An 18,243-nucleotide genomic window follows, 5' to 3' on the forward strand; every position below is an offset into this window, starting at 1 on the left:
ACATACCCGTTTCTTTACAAAATCTCAGTGCACCTATGCCCATCTGAACTTTTTGCAAAGTCTCAATTCCACTCACGTGGGGTATGGTGAACTTAACATTATGACATTCTACCTGCACTTTCCTGCTGTCCTGGTTTCAGCTGGGATAGAGTTAATTTTCGTCCTACTAACTGGTACAGTGTGTTTTGGATTTAGTGTGAGAATAATGTTGATAACACACTGATGTTTTAGTTGTTGCTAAGTAGCGCTTATCCTAAATTAAGGATTTTTCAGTTTCCCATGCTCTGCCAGCAAGCAGGTATACAAGAAGCTGGGAGGAAGCAGAGCCAAGACAGCTGACTTGAACTAGCCCAAGGGATATTCCATACCATAGAATGTCATGCTCAGTATATAAACTGGGCAGAGTTGGCTGGGAGCAGTATATCACTGCTTGGGCACCAGTCAGCAGGTGGTGAGCAATTGCAATGTGCATCATTTTTCTTCTCTTGGGTGTAATATCTCTATTTTTGTTATATTCCTTTTCATTACCATTGTTGTTGTTATATTTTAGTTTAGTTTAGCTATTAAACTGTTCTTATCTCAACCCACGAGTTTTACTTTTTTTCTCCAATTCTCTCCCCCATCCCACTGCGAGGGGGGAGAAGTGAGACAGCGGCTGTATGGGGCTTAGTTGCTGGCTTGGGTTAAACCACGAGACCTGCACACATCAGTTTATGAGAAGTGTCAAACAAAGTATTTTTCTGCTTCGTGCTGTGACAATCTTATTGTTTCAAACTCCTTACTGACCATGACTCAGCTTTTTTAAAACATGCATTACGCAAATATCCTTCATATACAGGCTGTACAGCCAAACTCTTGGAAGCCACCTTGCACACAGACTTCAAACATTGCTCAATGCTCTGCCCCATAATAGTTCATTTCAGTTCAAAATATATGGCTGTTTCAGCACTCTGCAAACATTAAAATAAGTGAGGACACTTGCTATACAACACACCAAGACAAGCCTCAACAGATTTCCTAGATGTCTTACCAAAATCACCACAGAAGCTAATATACTATTCATGACCAAAGCAAGCATGGTATTTTGAGCGGTGAATAGCATAACAGTTCCTTACTTCTGCTGATAAAGTGTTGTTGGTCACGGGCTTCAATGGATCATGCGACACTGCTAAGGTTCCTGTGGAAGTTGTCCCAGCCACTGTCAGTTTTGCTGCATCGGCAACTTCTCCATTGGGTAATATCCCATCAGCAAACCAAACACGCCTTTGTTCTCTAGGTTGAGCCACTAGAGAGAACATTAAAAAAACAGGATTTAAGATCTCACAGCAACATTGACTGGAAAATTTGAGTACAGAAGAGAAAAATGGAAAAAAAATAATAAATAGAGAAATGTGGACTGGAAGGGACTTAAGACACCGTCTAGTGCATTCTCTGTAGCAGCATCATGTATAAACACATCTGCTGAGAATAGTTCACTTGTTCTTAAAAACCTCCTGTCCCTACTGAGGGCAGAAATATCACCACTGGCGTTAGCTAGCATATTTGGAATGGATAAAGTTCAGATATTCTTTCTGAATTCTTACTACAGGTAAACTGAAACAAAAAAGAAGTACTCTTACCTTCTGCTCCAGGATGCTTTAAAACTCCCACAGGTACCATGACAGTGGGAGGTGGAGAGCTCAGGGCACCGGAGGCCTGAGCCTGCTGCAAAGGAGGGATAGTAGAACAGTATTCAGCGGGATTGTTAGGGTTAGGACTCTGGCTTGAGGCACTCATCATGTTCTCCCAGGCTTGAGCTAAAGCAAACAAAGAATAAGAAATATGAACACAGAGGAAGGTATCTAACAGTCTAAAACACCGTGTTATTTCCCAGCTACAGTAGGTATGGACCCTGCCACCTTCCAAAGACCATCCCTCCTCCTTTATTTAAAAGCCCAGGAGACTGTAATTAAGCAAGAAAATCCATAACAGGAGGAGAAACAGCACTGGTCCTGTGCGATAAAAATATCAGTTCATTTAGAAATATTTTCTGAAAATTGTAACAATACACTTTGACCTGAATGATGCTTAGTTCCTCATGCTTCATTTTGTTTCCTCTTCAAAGATTTAACTGAAAACACTCAATTCTTACATATATGTATATTTATCACACTGTATGGACAGATGGACATTCCTATTACAAATGTTTTATAACCTACGGGACACTTGAGCAGATTTATCTTTTGTACATGAGAAAAAATACCTTGCATTTCTTTATATCCAGGGCAGATCAGTACAGATCAACAACTGATATTCGTGACAATAAAAAAACCCTTATGCTATTAATTCTGAAGGCATGACTTCAGCCTTAATTCAATTGCCCAAACAGTAACACATAAAACTTCTTTGTCAACAAGATCCATCGCAAGGAAATCTCTTCTCTACCTAGCGAAACAGACTGTATCTCCACAGTACTACTACTTTTTCATCTGTAAGGAAGGCTTGTAGCTATGCAAGGTACCAGAAAATTCATATGTGTGCTTGCACCTTCAGCCATATTACTATGTTACAAATAAATGCATTCCTCTAGTCAGGCATAAATATCCTGCCACCTAAGCTCTCAGAGCAGCTATAAAGCCTGAATAAATCCCGTACATCTTTGGGTTCCTTTGGCTATCAATTGTCAGAAAACCAAGGTGAAAATAAGAAGACCAAAACAACCCAAAAAGAACACAACAGAACATAAATGCCTCCTACTTCCTCCCATCAACCTGCAAAACCAACAGAGTGAAATGCCTGCCAATGGAAAAGGTATTGACATTTCCATCTGAGAAGATTAATTAAATTGAAGTATTTTTTTAACAGCAATTCTGTATTCATTTAGACTATAGGTCCTGAAAGAAGGAAGTGTTAAAAAAGCACAAAGAAAAGTTACATCTCTAGCATGCCTTTACTAGAAAAGTCATAGCATGGTAAAAGAATATTTTTAAAGACCTCGCTAACTCAAGCGAACTGCCAACTCAGCATATCTACCAATTGAAAATACAATTAAATGCATAGCCTGGCTATGGAAAAGTGTCAGAAAACATACAACCCTCTCCCCACACCCCAGTGAAACACAATCCAGATTCTGAGCAACCAAATCAAATAACTACTTTTAAAGTGTGATTCCTACCCCTGGTTCCAAGACCGTGCAAAGACCAATGCTTAACCTGCTGCACTGAGTAGGAAAAAAACACCACCTGTACTGACAAAGAAACTGCAAGGATCAGGAGTGATCAGATACGATCAGGCTACAGGTTAACTAACGAGTAACCAAAAGCATCATCGCAAAGCACAGCAGCAGGGATAGAAACAGAGAGGTAGCCCTGGGCAAGTACACCTAAGCATGCAGACAGCACTCCCCCTGTAATAAACCAAGCCATGGTGTCACTGTTCGCTGCCATTAATGCGTATCCGTCCTGGCAACAGGACAGAAAGGCTTTTAAAAGGAAATCATTATAATATGATCAATTTTATTATGCCTTTTTACAAGAACACTTCTGGTTTCAACTGAAATATTTTCAGATTCTTCCCTTCCCCCAGATGAAAACAAATCCTACTCACCACCAAAAGGAGCCAGCTGTCTTTTGCCAGGTGTATGTGTAATTCCTTGTTCTTGTACACCTTGAAATGTGTTAATTTCTCCATCTCAAAATGTAACATTTTAGCACACCTTCAATGTCATCATCAGGGCTCGGTTTGAATTTCTAGATATTACAACCTACAATATCCTGTCACCTTACACATTTGGCCTACAGTAAAGAATTATTAATAATTAAAACCTACCACTGCACACTGATTAATCTTTAATCTTTTTGAAACAGAAAAAAATTATTCCTGTTTAATAACAGAAATTATCTACTGATTTTGGACGCTCATCTCAAGACTAAGCAGTCAGTTACTTTCAACTGAACCTGCATAATATGGAACTTCTTTGGAGAAAAAAATAAAGCTATGAGCTTCTAAGCATAGTTAGATGCTCAACAAATTCACAGATCTTTCTGAAAACAGCAGCCCAAATAATCTACTATACAGTAACATGTAAAGATACCACCAGAATTACCTTGTCTGAATGCTAACATAAAATAGAATTTTCCTAACTAATTCTTGGCTGAAACTACAGCAGCAATCTTTTATCAAAGTCTCCAAAGTTTAACTAAACATTTGCAGCAATGGAGATTCCATGATAACTGTTCAATAATTTTCAGGATAGTTAGTTATCCTAATGGTTAAAAGCTTGCATTCAAAAACCTGAATTTGTCTGACTTCTCATTCTACCTACTACATGTAAGAGTGCACCTGTCAGACCTTCCTCTACAATTGAAGTAACTTCTGTCATCAAGTTTCAGTTATCCAGATATATATTTATACCCCAAGATCAACTCACCTATTCACCTTTCCATTAATAAACCAAAGACAGAGCGCCTGGTATTTCTCATGATGAGACAGGTTATCTGATGATTTAAGCATTCACATGGATCCTCTCTCAAACTAACCCAATTTTTCTACCTTCCCAATTCAAGACAAAAACTGAACATTGAGTCTTTCAGCAACAGCTGTCTCAGCATCATGGACGTAAGTCAATTGGACAGTGTAATCACCCAAAGGTAACTGCTGAAGCGGGAAGTTCTTGAAATTTTCAGAGGCCTCAAGATACAGCTGGAAGAATACTCTGTGTTTGCCCATATTTAGACCACATATGAGAAGTGTTAATACTATAAAGGACAAAAGACAAAATAGATTCCATGGCCCTTTGGTCAAAACCAAACACAGTTTTCCTTACACCAAGCAGAGGTAATACAACTTCTTGTTTGTTCTACTTGTTAACTTCGTGACCTCTCTCATATGTCCCATGTTCACATCAGGCTTTTAGCCACAGCACCGTCCTGGGTTTGACAGACTCTCCAGTAATGTGCCCAAAGCAATAATCCAAACTCAGTTGTCCACATTTGTGAACAAGTTTTTAGACAAGACCTCCTACTCTAGCACCAAGGAGTTAAGGAGGAAGAAGAGCTGGATTAATTTGTGGATAAATACTACTTTCCCAATTTCCTATAGTGCATATCTAGAAGAGGCACAACTGCATTACTCTTCTCTTTGGCATCCCATACAAAAGTGTAACAGGTTATCTACTCAGGCATCAAAGGACAGAGAGTAGGCTCCTGAATTAAAAAAAACAAAAAACCCACCAAAAATCACAGTTTCTGCAATCCTGGTATAGCACTCACAAATGAAAGCTTTCAAACTCGTAGCACCCTTACCAGCTTTTGCCTTTTGTTAATCGTATTTAGTTTGGGAATCCCCATGCTCCACGGGGATTCCACGCTGATCTCTCAAGGGCCTTTGCTGTTTGAGAATACTTACCCATACAAATAAAGTATTTTGATTTTTTTTTTTAAATAGCATCACTGCAACTCAACACAAAGCCAGTGAAGTGCCGCATCTCAGATTCTCTTTCCACTTACCATTCATTAGTACTGAATGACAGATTACACACACTCTAGCTTCCTTTCGATCCATGTACAGCAACTTGCACTTCAGGCTACAGCATGCTGCGCAAAAAACCTGGAACCAAAGGGGAAACAACTTCAGTGTTGTTCAAAAATGTGTTACGAGCTGATGAATTCGGACAAGAGAATATCTGTAAAGCTCTAGACATGCAAAATAAGGAGGTACATGATCAGTATTTTCCCCATTAAAGCCACAGTGACTAATACCTGCCCAGGGTGCCTTTCCTACTAATCCTGATGAAGCAGTATTATGTGGAACACATAAATGCATGTTGTCCTCTTGATACTGCACTGTGGTGTTTTTAAAATATGATTGGCATAAATGACAATGGGTTAATAAATTATAATAAAGAATTATTTTTAATTTTTAAAAAGCTGATATTTACATGATTACAAATGCTACGCCATCACAACACTAGAGAGAAATCAGGAACTGCATTTTACGCACGCTGGCTGCTAAGGGGGGACCAGGTGCAAAATCGCCGTGAGGACAACCTGATGTGGAGATGCAGTTGCATTGCTAGTGCTTCTCACCTGAACCAGCTCTAACAACTCCCCAGTCCTGGGCAGGAAACAGTCTTGAGGCTTCCTCCAGACAAGCAAAACCATAAAACATGAGCATGGCTTGTGCACCAAAACAAACACTTGCATGCAGATATGATCCTACAATAGCAATTGCAATCTCAAAATCCTGCAGAACAGACAAATCAGGGTGCCCTAATGATTTCTTATTTGTTTTAAATAACAATATTCTTTTTATTTAAAAGAACAGTATTTCCTCAGGGTTATTTTTCAGGTGACGTGAAGATACTGATGAACACCTATTTCATGCAGAAAGGTAATGTCACACTCAGGAAATCTAGAAACAGCAGCAGCTACCTAACAAACAAGTTCAGATATCAAGAGAGAATTTCAAATTTTAATTACGGGTGGATATTATATCTACAATTCACTATGCATTACTATGATCTGCAATGCTTTCTTAATACAAAAAATTATTCCATCATCACTTCAACAGCAGTATTTCTGTAATATAGACAAGAAACCACACAGGATTCTCATATGTAAATATATGTAAGCCTAACTAAATTTCAACCAAGTTAAATATCACACCAAATTACAACTGCTTTGCAGCCTGTTACTTTTGCAGTCTTTTAGTGGCAAGTTTAAAATAAGCACATATAAAATAAGCTCTGAGTTCACCACAAGAGCTGAAAATCGAACGTGAAGAAAGAAGAGCTCACCCTGTCTCATTTCAACTGGTTTTAATGTTTCCTAATTTTGTCATCTTAAACATTTCAGAAACAAAATATAAGTGTGTATACACTGCCATTTTCATGCAAAAAATAAAAACCCTTCCACATATGTGAAAACCTTTTTTAAAAAAAAAAAAAAAAGCAAATGTACTTTAAAAATTTCTGCATTTACACCTCAAGCATTCTAGGGAATATTAATAACAACATCACAGCATATTTTAGAGACATTTGACATCATTTCAGTTCTCTGGGAGAAACTTCCAGTCAAAAGTTCAGTATTGAACATGGAAAAATCAATGTCTTCAACCATAAATGAAGGACCAACACAAATTAATATCTAATTTGGGACCCTTTATCAAACACCACATTGTGCACTCAGCAAAGCTCCCAAGTGCAACAATTTAAATCTTAAAAGAGAAAATAGAAGCAATGACAGAACATCTACACCTCCTCTCTTAGGCTGCATCAGCCTTCTAACAGTAGTAATGCAGAGGAAGAACACAATCCAGCAAAACTGACAATTCAGTCTTCTTGTTAACAGTCGCCAAGTCATTATCTCAGCATATCATGCCATAAAAAAATAACGTAGCAGTGTCAAAGCAAGTTTTTATGTTAGTAGGATTTGCAGGTTCACTGGGAGTTGTTAATGCATTAGTTGCTACGGGGGTTGGTGATTTTTTTGTATTTTAGTGGGAAAAATATGGGTTTGGTTGTCAGTAAAAAGATGACATACAAATTTTCTGGTTTTCATATCAAGGATGATTGTTTCCTCTGACAATAGAAAATACATAAATACGTAAGATAAAATTTATGAATGTGTTCAGACAGATTCTTCAGGTTCTTCATTTTAATTCAAAATTTACTGTATTACTTTCTACCACTCCTCTGAGGTTCATATCTTCCATTAATTTTGCAATTATTACCCTGAAATTAAAAACTGAGACAGACTTCCCAGGTGCCACTCAACTATTTTTAAATGCAATTTTCATTCCCAAATGAAACAGATACATTCACCCCACTACAATGATTTGTCATGATGCTAATAAAGCTTAAAAAGAAACTATTCTGCTACAGCTTGTGTTCAAAAATATTCAGTCCCATGACTTCCCCTAGAAACAATTAATTGCAAGAGCTGAAGACACTATCTCCCCAGTTCTTTAAGTGAGATTCATACATTTAATAGAAACAGTTGAAGCATCACTGTGATTCAGTAGTTAGCTATACCACAGGCACATGGTCAACATGACTTGCTTTGGGGTTGGTTATCTTAACCAGAAAGCAAGAGTAGACACTACAGCTAAAGCCACTACAGCTAGATTCATCAGAGCTTGCCTGTCAAAGCCTTTGGTCTCTTTCGTCCCAGAATCATTACAGGAATTAAGTGTTGTAAAGCAATTTGCAGTAAGCACTAAGTATTATTTGACCTATACTGATTCTTAGCATTTATTAATGAGTGCTTTTTTTTTTTTTTTAGAGAAAATAACATATGAAGGCATGAAATAACAGAATTTTCTGCCACATCTTTTGACTGCACGTGTGCAAATTTGGCTCAGACAACATTAGCTAACAAAAGCTTCTAGAAACAAGCCATTCTGAGGATTATTCTAACACTCTGAGAATACTAAATACTAATATGTGATGTATTCTTCACATCTGAGAAACAAGTTTGTCTACAGAGCAGAGGGACCTTTTATTTTACCCATTCCCCACATATCACCCAAAAAAATGCTGGTTGGTCTTCTCAAGGTTTGTCTTCAGTAGTTTAAAAAAAACAAAAAAACCAAACAAAAAAAAAACACCAAAAAAACACACTACATTTTTTGGCCTTGCTCTATCTGTGCATGTTTTATCCATTTTGTTTATACATATTTTCATTTTCTGCTTCTCATTTGTGCAATTCAGCGCTTCAGTCATTACAGGAAAGTAATTAAATCTAAGCAATGAACTTGTTTAAAACACAAAAATAAGTAGAAAACATTACTGTAAATGAAAATTGTAGTCATATTTGTTGAAACTCATAAAAATCAAAAGAATGACCTACGTAACTGACAGTATAAGTTAATGTATCAAAGCTAAAACAATGGACATTCCTTTAACTTATGTGCCTTACAGATTCTCCTTAACTGCAATGAGAAAAATATTGAGCCCTTTGATATTAACTGAAAGGTACACAAAAAGTAGGCATGTACCTCATATGATGCTTATTCATTGCCTGTGGTTACTAGCTCCACATCAGGACTTCCACTGCAACCAACCTGCAAGAGGATGGGCAGAAGCAAGCAACTGGAAGTCCTGGACCAGTGCACAATGAACATCTGCTTAGCTTTTAAAAGTGTCCTGGGAAAGATTTTTCAGCATGTCTCAAAATCAAATTTTAATAAAATCTATTTATCTGGTGTTGCAGTGAAGAGACTGAGTGCTATGCATTTTGGTTACTAAAGGGCCAAATGGGACATGTACGTAGTCCATTACAGAGGAGCAAGCCTGGATTTTCTGCTATACTGCTTCCAGAAACAGGTGGCATAAAGGTTTGAGATTTCCAGATATATTTGCTTCTTTTAGGTCCTTTGTTCAGGTCATTCTGCTTCCCTGCACTCTTCTGGTAGCAAAGGATATCGCCCATAGCAGTCAGGAAGTCTTTCAGAAAATCAACTTCAAAAACCTTTGGATGGGGCTTAAGTGAAACAAAGTTACTTTTACTCTAGTTTTTAGTGGGTTTTAGTATTTCTTTTCATCTTAAAAATATTCATTAATATCTACTTGACAAGAGTATTAGTTTACTGCTTTTGAATCATCATATTTTTTCCTAACTTCCTACTCCCCCGGTGCCACTGACTTGTATTTCAGTAACAAGATATTTGGAAATACTTTACATGCTAATCATTTACCATAAACTGACCACATAAGAATTTGTGTTGACCTAGATGGCACATATATATAACTTCAAAAAAGTCAACAATAAAACATTTCTTACACAACACAAAATGATACAGAAATTATGTTTTAGTTGTCTTCATTACAAAATTTCTCACCATGTATACATACATCAGGCTACAGATAATTTACTGTATTTTTTCCCAGGAGAAAATGTATGTTCTTTAAAATAACGTAAGCACTATGAGAAAAGTTAGTAAATAAGACTTAAAAGAACAAGAGCTGATCAGCGATCTAAACCAGCAGGAACACCAGCAATTCAACAGCACACTTCCAATTCACATCAATATGTTTCAGTATCTTTGATGGGATTATTGATGCAGTAATTTCTGCAAACTAGTTTCCTGCTCTTAGCCATTTTATCACAGTTCGACATGAATCCAATGATGTTGATTATTGCAATCAACAAACACACTGCTCATACAGGCTAATAATTCTTTCAGTTATAAATAACAATTAGTTATTCTCTATTAGAACCGTAAATAGATTAGAGCTTAGAAACTCCTTTTTTTCCTTCACAAATCAAACACGGCTTTTTAGGCAGAGATATCACAGGTTAACTATAGCCAGTGGCTGAGGAAGTCCTCTGATTTGATCTTCTGCAGTAACAGGGAAAAAAAGCGTGCTTTGAGCTTACTCACAAAATACGAACTTACCTTCCCACAAGCTCTGCAATGATGCCTTCTTTTGGTGAATGTAAATCTGGCCTCACATTTCATACAGTTTGGTGCTTGAGAATCCGGAACCCAAACTGGAGCCACCTCACCCAAAGTTGTAAAAGGCTTTCTGGCTGGAGCTCCAAACTGACCAGCTCTGAGATCATTATCTGGACTATCTGGGGCTACTGCAAGGCACGGACTACTAGAAACTCCAGATTCATACTCTTCCAAATGTTCCCCATTAGTATCAGTAACAGAGGCATTTGAAGAGGTTTCACCAGAAAATGCATCTGTTGTATCCCCTAACTGTGTTTTACCAAAGACATTTTTGTTTTTACTATTACCCCCACAATTTGGGGGAACAAGGTCATTTTGTAAGTGGTCCGATAATGGCTTCGGAATCTGCAGTTTAAGATTTGTAGGTTGCTTAGGTCTTGCACCACCAAAAGGAACACTGATAGATTGCAGATTAGTCACTGGTTTTGGTGAAGTTTGCCCTTGCATGGATGAAACCTGACTACAAAGATTATGTAAATAATTTTTCTTTACGTGGTCACCACTGCTGTTTAAAATAAGACCACTCCCTTCTGTGGTCTCATTTCCTCTCTGTTCATAAACATTAGTGTAACATTCTGACTTGCTCTCCTCTATCTCCTTTTCCTCTGTTACTGAGTCTTCCTTGGAAGGTAAAGACTTTGGAACATGAGTAACAACTGGGTTCTGCATTCCATAGGAATCACAACCATTAGACAGAGAGCTTGCTGATGTAGCCATCACATCAGAGAGACTGGACCCTTCAAGCTCATCTATACCAGTCCCTTTTAAGTGTATGCCTGCCTCCATCATCCCATCTCCACCTTCTTTACTATTACTACATGCATCATCAGGCTCTTTCATCTGCAAAAGTCTTTCATTCTCTCCCAGAGTTTGCTTATTACTCATCTCATTCAACTTTGTCAGTTCCCAATTAGTCATCTCCTGAGACTCAGGGTAACACTCTGCCATGCTGAGCAATTCCGTTGTGCCAAGATTTTTATCACATTCAATGGCTTCGCTTTCAGTGGCACTAACATCCTCAGGGGCAAAATGTTCTACAATGTGTTCCTTATAATTGCCACTTCCAGCCATGTTAGGTTGACAAGTTTCGGTGAGCCCAGGTAGCCTAGACTGTAACTGTTGGGTTGTTTCCTGTTCTACAACTAAGCTTCCATTACTTGAACCAGAAGAAGAGTTTTTAGCTTCTAGATCCGTTCTCTGAGGAATGGCTTTACTAGTAAAATTTTCAACTGATACACAGTTTTCTTGTATTTTAATGGTACCATCAGCTGGTCTCTGTAAAAGAGTCACTGCATTAATCCCTGCAGTTGTAGCTTCTGAAAACAGCGAATCTTTACTCATATTAAAATCATCCTTTAATCGAGAGGAGGGGCATGCAACAGTCAGGCTTTCAGATGAAGCATTAATCAAATTACTTATAGAGTCATCTTCAGTGCACAGCCTATTTACTTGCTTTTCTGTATCTGTATCTTTTTCCATGGATCCATTTACAGTAACACTAAACTGATCACTCTGTCGGTTTTCATTATCCAGTGTAAAGCTAATAGTGTCCATTAGGGACTGACTGTTGTAATTTTTACAATCCAGCAAATCGCCACTTTGTAGTGTTCTTCTGTCACAGTTATGCATGACTGCCACCACTAGTACATTTTTCTCCTCTGGCAAGCAAGCTGTATTTCCACATTTCTTTTCTCCTGTTTCCACAGTGTTACACTGATCATCCCGATTACTATTCCTTTTAATCAATTGATCGTCTGCTGCTGCCTGATCATCAATCCACATGACTGGGGTCTCTGGGCTCGCGCTAAAATCCTTTCCATTAGCACAGTGATCCCCTCCTCCTGTTGGTGTGGTCACTGAATGAGACAAGGAGAAAGACTTTAATCTCTGTTGACATTCATTAGGAGTTGTAGCTTCATTAACACTGGCCACGGTCGGGTTAAATGACAGACGACGAGAAGGCGGATCTAGAATCTGATTCCACTTTGCACCCAATAGTGTAGGTGAAACAGCGGCATCTGAAAAAGTGTTTAAATAAGAGAAATTACTGTCATATTAAAGCTACAGGTTTTATTAACTCTGTTGTATTAGAATGCCCCAAATATAAAAGTAGAGATGTTCAAATATGGGCACAACAGTAAAACACTTCTGCCATAACTAACATCCTTGATCAACCGTTAGTAGTGTAATTGCATAATGTTTCTGGAACTCAAGAAGTTTAGAGCTACACCAATTAGTATCAGGTTGAATTTGCACAAGCAACTTTAAACTATTGATTAATATACTTTAGACAGCTAGAAATGCCTAGAAAGATTCCCACTCCCATAAAATGTTCAACATCCTTGACAGGACAGAAGTAGCAATTAGGCTAAGCAAAAAATTTAATACTTCAAATATGATAACTCTCATTATATGATTTATGTGACCTAATAAAACATTTCTATGCTTGAGACTCCCAAAACTGCAAAAGAAGCTTAAAATAAGGTTGCCTGATTTGTTTAAAATAAATGATTAAAATATTGCCACTAAGATTAAGCTTCACAAAACGTTTCTTTAAAAAGCGTACAGAAGATTTGCTATTAAAAGAGTGAGAAATTTTTAAAAAGTAAACAAGATGAATGGAAACAGAAGAGAATGCTACTAACAAATACTGAAGACACACCATGCAAAATTAGCAGATGTTTTTTGCAAGTCCTGAGATTAATTTGCAACTCAAAATCAAAAAGGGTATCACAGATCTCTCCCTCTTCAATGGTGTTCTCTGTAGAATACATCTAATGTGCATCTACTATCTTGTTCAAAATGACTCACCTTCGTTTTGCTCAAATTCATCTAAAACCTTATCGAGGTTATATGCCTCTGCTTGGAAATAGTTCTCCATTTGTCAGGGAAAGACCACCAGATTCTTGTCTGAACCTGCCAGAGAACAAATTACAATCAGATACTTAACCTTCAGTCAGTAGTGTTCCACTACATATTGCCCTGATTTAAGGGGAAAAGAAGTCCTTTGTAAATAAAATTTTACATACATTACATGCATAAATGAAAAGTATTTTCCAGGAATAAAAATTATTTGTGTGCTTAAACTTGCTTAATTCAGATTAACAACCTCCCCAAACTTGCTTTGGATTTTATTACCTCCAGTCTCCCACATTAATGTGTCTAACCATCAGACTCACCATAATGATAAGAGCAAAACTGCTCCAACACCAGTCAGAACATAGCAGTCTAGAGAACCAGAAGGCCAACTAACAATCTGAAGATCTGGCCTTTTTCCATGCTACCACCAATTAGCTCATATGGCTTTGAACAAGTAGTTTAAACTCTCTGCGCTTCTGATTTTTTAATGTATACTAGGCTAGCAGTATTCCGTGTCACTCCTCATTTCCCAGAGATGCTTCAAAGATTCATACTTGTAGAAGTTGTTAAAGGACTTAATGGGTGTTACTTGAATCATGCTAGCTCTAAAATGCCTGCTTTAATAATCCCTGTTTCCCTGAAAGGCAGGCACTGGAAATCTAGCAAAATGCACAGAAGTAAATAGTCTCATCAAAAGACAATACTCTCAGGCTAGAAAAGAAAATGACAAGGGAGAAATGGAAGAAAAAAAAAACCACAATAAACCAAGCTTAAGTCATTAAGTAACTTTCTACAACTTCACATAATAAGTAATTTTTCACCCTAACAGTAGGAATATGGTTGTCTTGGTACCAAAGTCTTGTAGCAACAAGACACCTTGATTCATTTTTTAAAAACATTCACTACCAGCAAAGACATTTTCACTGAGAAATGTGTGCCATAACCTATATACCATAAAGAGAGACCTTGATTTGATCTCTCTGAACATCATCCAGAACAGCCTTATTCTCTTCAGAGTTGGCTTTCAATGTTGTGAAATAAGGAAATGGAGGAGGAGAGGGTGAGAACCTTGTTTTGCAGTAAGAAACAGTGGTAGACCTGACAGCTAGACTCCAGCTCAATTTAAAACCTGCTCTTTTACGCTAGAGATACAACAGACACAAGAAACACGTCAGAGGAAGTTTCCAATTTAAAACTATACTTTACTTTAACATTACTCCCATAGTATCTGGATTTGAGGAAAATATCAACCAGTTTTATTTCAATTACTACAACATTAAATACTGTTTTGTATTTATTGTGGGCAACAGCTACGATTAGGTTATTGGTACAAAAAGATAATGCATTAAAATACCACAAAATGCAGAGTTCAAGTTTTTAAGGTTGACCTCAAATTTGACACATGATGTTTTTAAAAGATGATCATGTTACAACATAAATACATTGCTATTTAATATAATCAGATCAAATCATGTTTTAAAGATGTATACAAAAGCCAATTTTAAAGAAAATTAGTGTAATGGCAACTTAGAAATTGCAATAAGCATCACCCAAAAAAAGACCATTTTGCAAAGAAATTCAGAGATGAACTAGACTTGTCACCTTACAAACTCCCAGATTTGTCCTCTGTTCTGGGATTTCAGATTAACTCCTTCTGCAAGGAAAATAGATGATTGGCCATGTCATTTACTATACAAAGATGCAAAGATTATAACATAAGCAATGGAAAAGCTGGCCACCTTGATCAAAGGTTGCATTTCAGAAGTCTAAAAAAGCTCAACACTTCACATTCTCTACCAAAAGCCAGGTTCTGACCTCTAACTGTGACAGAGTGTACTCCTTGATCCCCTAGATACCTACTGTAAGGTCCTCCTGAGTTATCCAGTCTGCCTACCAAGTCATTGTGTTAAAAATCTTTAATACCATTTTAACTGAAACAATTACATTTACTACACACATTTCTATTAAACCAAAATAATTTTAAAACCAGATGCTTCTCCTTAGACATACAAATACTGAATTCATTCAAACTACATCCAACTGCAAGAGTTTGGAGGTTCTCTTGCACATTTATCTCCACCTCATTTCAACTCCTTAATAGGAAGCATCTTTACCAGCTCGGTAAATATCAAATATTGAAAAACTACTTAGAATCTGTCCCAATGCATATTTCACCTGAAATTTTTTTTTTCTATTCAGAGTTCTACACATCAACCAAAATTAACTCACTATAGTAATAGTTTTGTACAAAATACCATATAATTTCACATCCATTTATAATGTATTTAATTTACATCATAATGGTAATATTCCAGTCTAGCAAACAATTGATGAAGATGTGAATAATTATTCCTAGGCAAAGTCCTACTACTAAGGTCAATGATGCAAAGAGTATTTGTCAGTAAAGCACTGCAAGACTGGAAAGTGTCATACAAAATTTTTGTGTTCAAGAGTCAAACTGTTGTGCTGTCTGAAGCCACCACACTCAGACTTCCATCCACTTTCATAGTCAAAAAGGGCAAGGCATTCACTAGGACATAAACACACACTCTGCAGTATGGGTGGCCTCAAAGAAATAGGCTACAGGCATTGATTTTTTTTGTTTTGCTTATTTGAGAGAAGATAACGATTACTGACAAGCAAGTTGATGGGGAAGGAATGCTATGCTGATTATGCAGTTGCTGAAAACATGGTTTTAAGTAACTCTGGAAGACTGCATTTTGATTCTGTATAGCTTTCAAATGCTTAGAAAAATTCAGACCTGACCATTCATACAACTTCAAAACCCGACTGAAAGCCTGATAAAATTACTTCAGTACTAACTCAAATTTATGCACACTGGAGTAAGGAGAATATAACATTTCCTAAATTTAGTCCTATACTAGCTGTTTTTTCATTGTCATACAAATCAGGAACAAGATATGCCTAACCAAAGCAAGCAGTGTTAGAAGTTCATAATATAATAATTTTTATTTATTTCAGTCAGGGTTTGGCTTTTAAATTTTATATTAAGTGTGATTTTATAACATTAGAAAAATACAAATATTCAGACTTAGGAGACCACATGTTTAGCAATAACAAGGGCTTATAAAGAAGACTTAGAATTTTGTTCCTACCCCCGTACAATATCAATGGGGTTAATACTTCGCAGCATCTCTGTGAAATTAATATTTTATTAACATCCATATTATCTAATATTAAATATCTAATATTTGTGAGTTTAAATTTGCTCCAATATGACAGAGGTTTTTTCCTATATTTTTAAAAATTCTAAGTAGAGAGAACTACGGGTAAACAAATACATGTAACCATATGAATTCTGAAGCTCAAATACTGGTGCACAAACATGCAATGTGCCAAAATCCAGACTGATGGATGCTTATAGTCCAAACTTAAGAGAGGAAAGACCTTTTACATCATTACTGTTATTTCACTTACTGATGTACCAGGATACATGGAGAATCTTTTATATTTAAACTCATAATCACTAAGCTGACAGCCACTCTAAATGAGATCTCATTGTTTACGCATGTAGGTATTTCATTATTATTATTATTATTATTATTATTAAGAACACAACAACCCTCCCCAAGCTTTCCGAGAAGTTTCTGTCCAAGGGCAAAACACACTGCCAAACCCACAAAAGTCCTTACTGCCCTTTTCCTGACAGAAAAGAAGGACGAGTACTCATGTTCCTGACAGATACCCGCAATGCTTCTTGACCAATACATTGTCAGCAACTCATATTTTTGCCAGTTTTAGATCTAATACTTCAACTCTGCATAGCCAGCAACCCAAGATCAAAACAGAAAACACAAAATGCTCTAACACAGCATGCTATAATAATCAGGTAGAATTTAATTTTATTTTGAATATTTTTATGAAATATCCAACATAAATAAAAAGAAACATATTCCTTTATAGGTCTTTGGAAACTTTGATTGTAACTCACAGGTACCACTATAAAAGTTTGGAACCATTTTAGAATTACTCTAGTCCAAAACTTCCTGCTAGTATAAAGGTTGAAATGACTTTTTTAAAGGATCCTTGATAGCTGTGAAACTCTTTAGCATTCCTCAACTATTCCAAGCCATGGCATGGAGAGAAGCTGACAAACAAACACAGAACTTAAACCCTGGAAAAGTGAGAATAAAAACATAAGCAAATCACGAAGAAATTTCAATGGCAATTTTAGCTGTATGCTGCCCAAAAGGAGACACTTCCTAAATTAGTATATACTGGGATGAACAATATGAAGAAGAGGATATTGTGCCAGTGCAAGGAAAAGGAGATATAAATCACCAACCCACTGAAAAGCGTAAGATTTTTTTTTTTTTTTTTTCAAAAATACAGTCCTCCATGCAATGATTTGGCAGAAAAGACTAATTCTAGGGGGGAGGGAAATTAAATAGCAAAATTTTTTTCAAATTTTAATTCTGTATCAAAAAAAAAAAAGAAGAAAAATACAATGGCTACCATCCACTTGTACAGTAAGCCCCGAACCCAAGATCACTTGTTACCCATTGCAGAGTTATCTCATGTCTTCCATGGCAAAAAGCTAATGAAAACATGCAGCCTGTCAATCAGATTATTTTCAAGCTCCTGTTGGATCACAGATCATGCGTAATTCAGAAACTCTGTGTTCTACTTATCAATTTCTTCATACAACAGCATGGACTTATCATCATCTTCATCTCTAAAACTTAAGAATTTATGTTTTATTCTACCCTCCCCTAATGTCTAAATACAAAGGTGCATTGTACCAGAATGTCTGTGCCGTAAGTATCCAGAATTACTATCCTAGTCATCATAGCATTTAGACATAAGACAAACTTTAATTGATTAGCGGGGAGGGAAGGAGACAAAAATAAAGGACAGAAAAGTCTTCCTTAAAATTAGATGGTATTCTGAACAGGCTTAACCTTGGAGATTGCCTCTCAAGATAGC

The 18,243-nt window shown here is 36.8% G+C and overlaps 1 protein-coding gene across 3 annotated transcripts in view; it reads right to left on the reverse strand.

The window, feature by feature from the left end:
• Positions 1–18,243, reverse strand: part of ZFYVE9 (zinc finger, FYVE domain containing 9) — a 66,003-nt gene that overhangs the window by 30,410 nt on the left and 17,350 nt on the right. For all 3 annotated transcript variants that reach the window (XM_010582378.1, XM_010582379.1, XM_010582377.1), the window contains 5 exons: positions 13,249–13,353; positions 10,378–12,455; positions 5,487–5,586; positions 1,620–1,796; positions 1,116–1,285 (listed from right to left, as the gene is read on the reverse strand). In XM_010582378.1, the coding sequence (XP_010580680.1) occupies positions 1,116–1,285; positions 1,620–1,796; positions 5,487–5,586; positions 10,378–12,455; positions 13,249–13,318 (2,595 nt within the window). In that variant the 5' untranslated portion in view covers positions 13,319–13,353. The remainder of the gene's footprint in view (positions 1–1,115; positions 1,286–1,619; positions 1,797–5,486; positions 5,587–10,377; positions 12,456–13,248; positions 13,354–18,243) is intronic.

Source organism: Haliaeetus leucocephalus, unplaced genomic scaffold (genome assembly GCF_000737465.1).
Source record: "Haliaeetus leucocephalus isolate CR32 unplaced genomic scaffold, Haliaeetus_leucocephalus-4.0 Scaffold848, whole genome shotgun sequence".
In the NCBI taxonomy this organism is placed as follows: Eukaryota; Metazoa; Chordata; class Aves; order Accipitriformes; family Accipitridae; genus Haliaeetus; species Haliaeetus leucocephalus.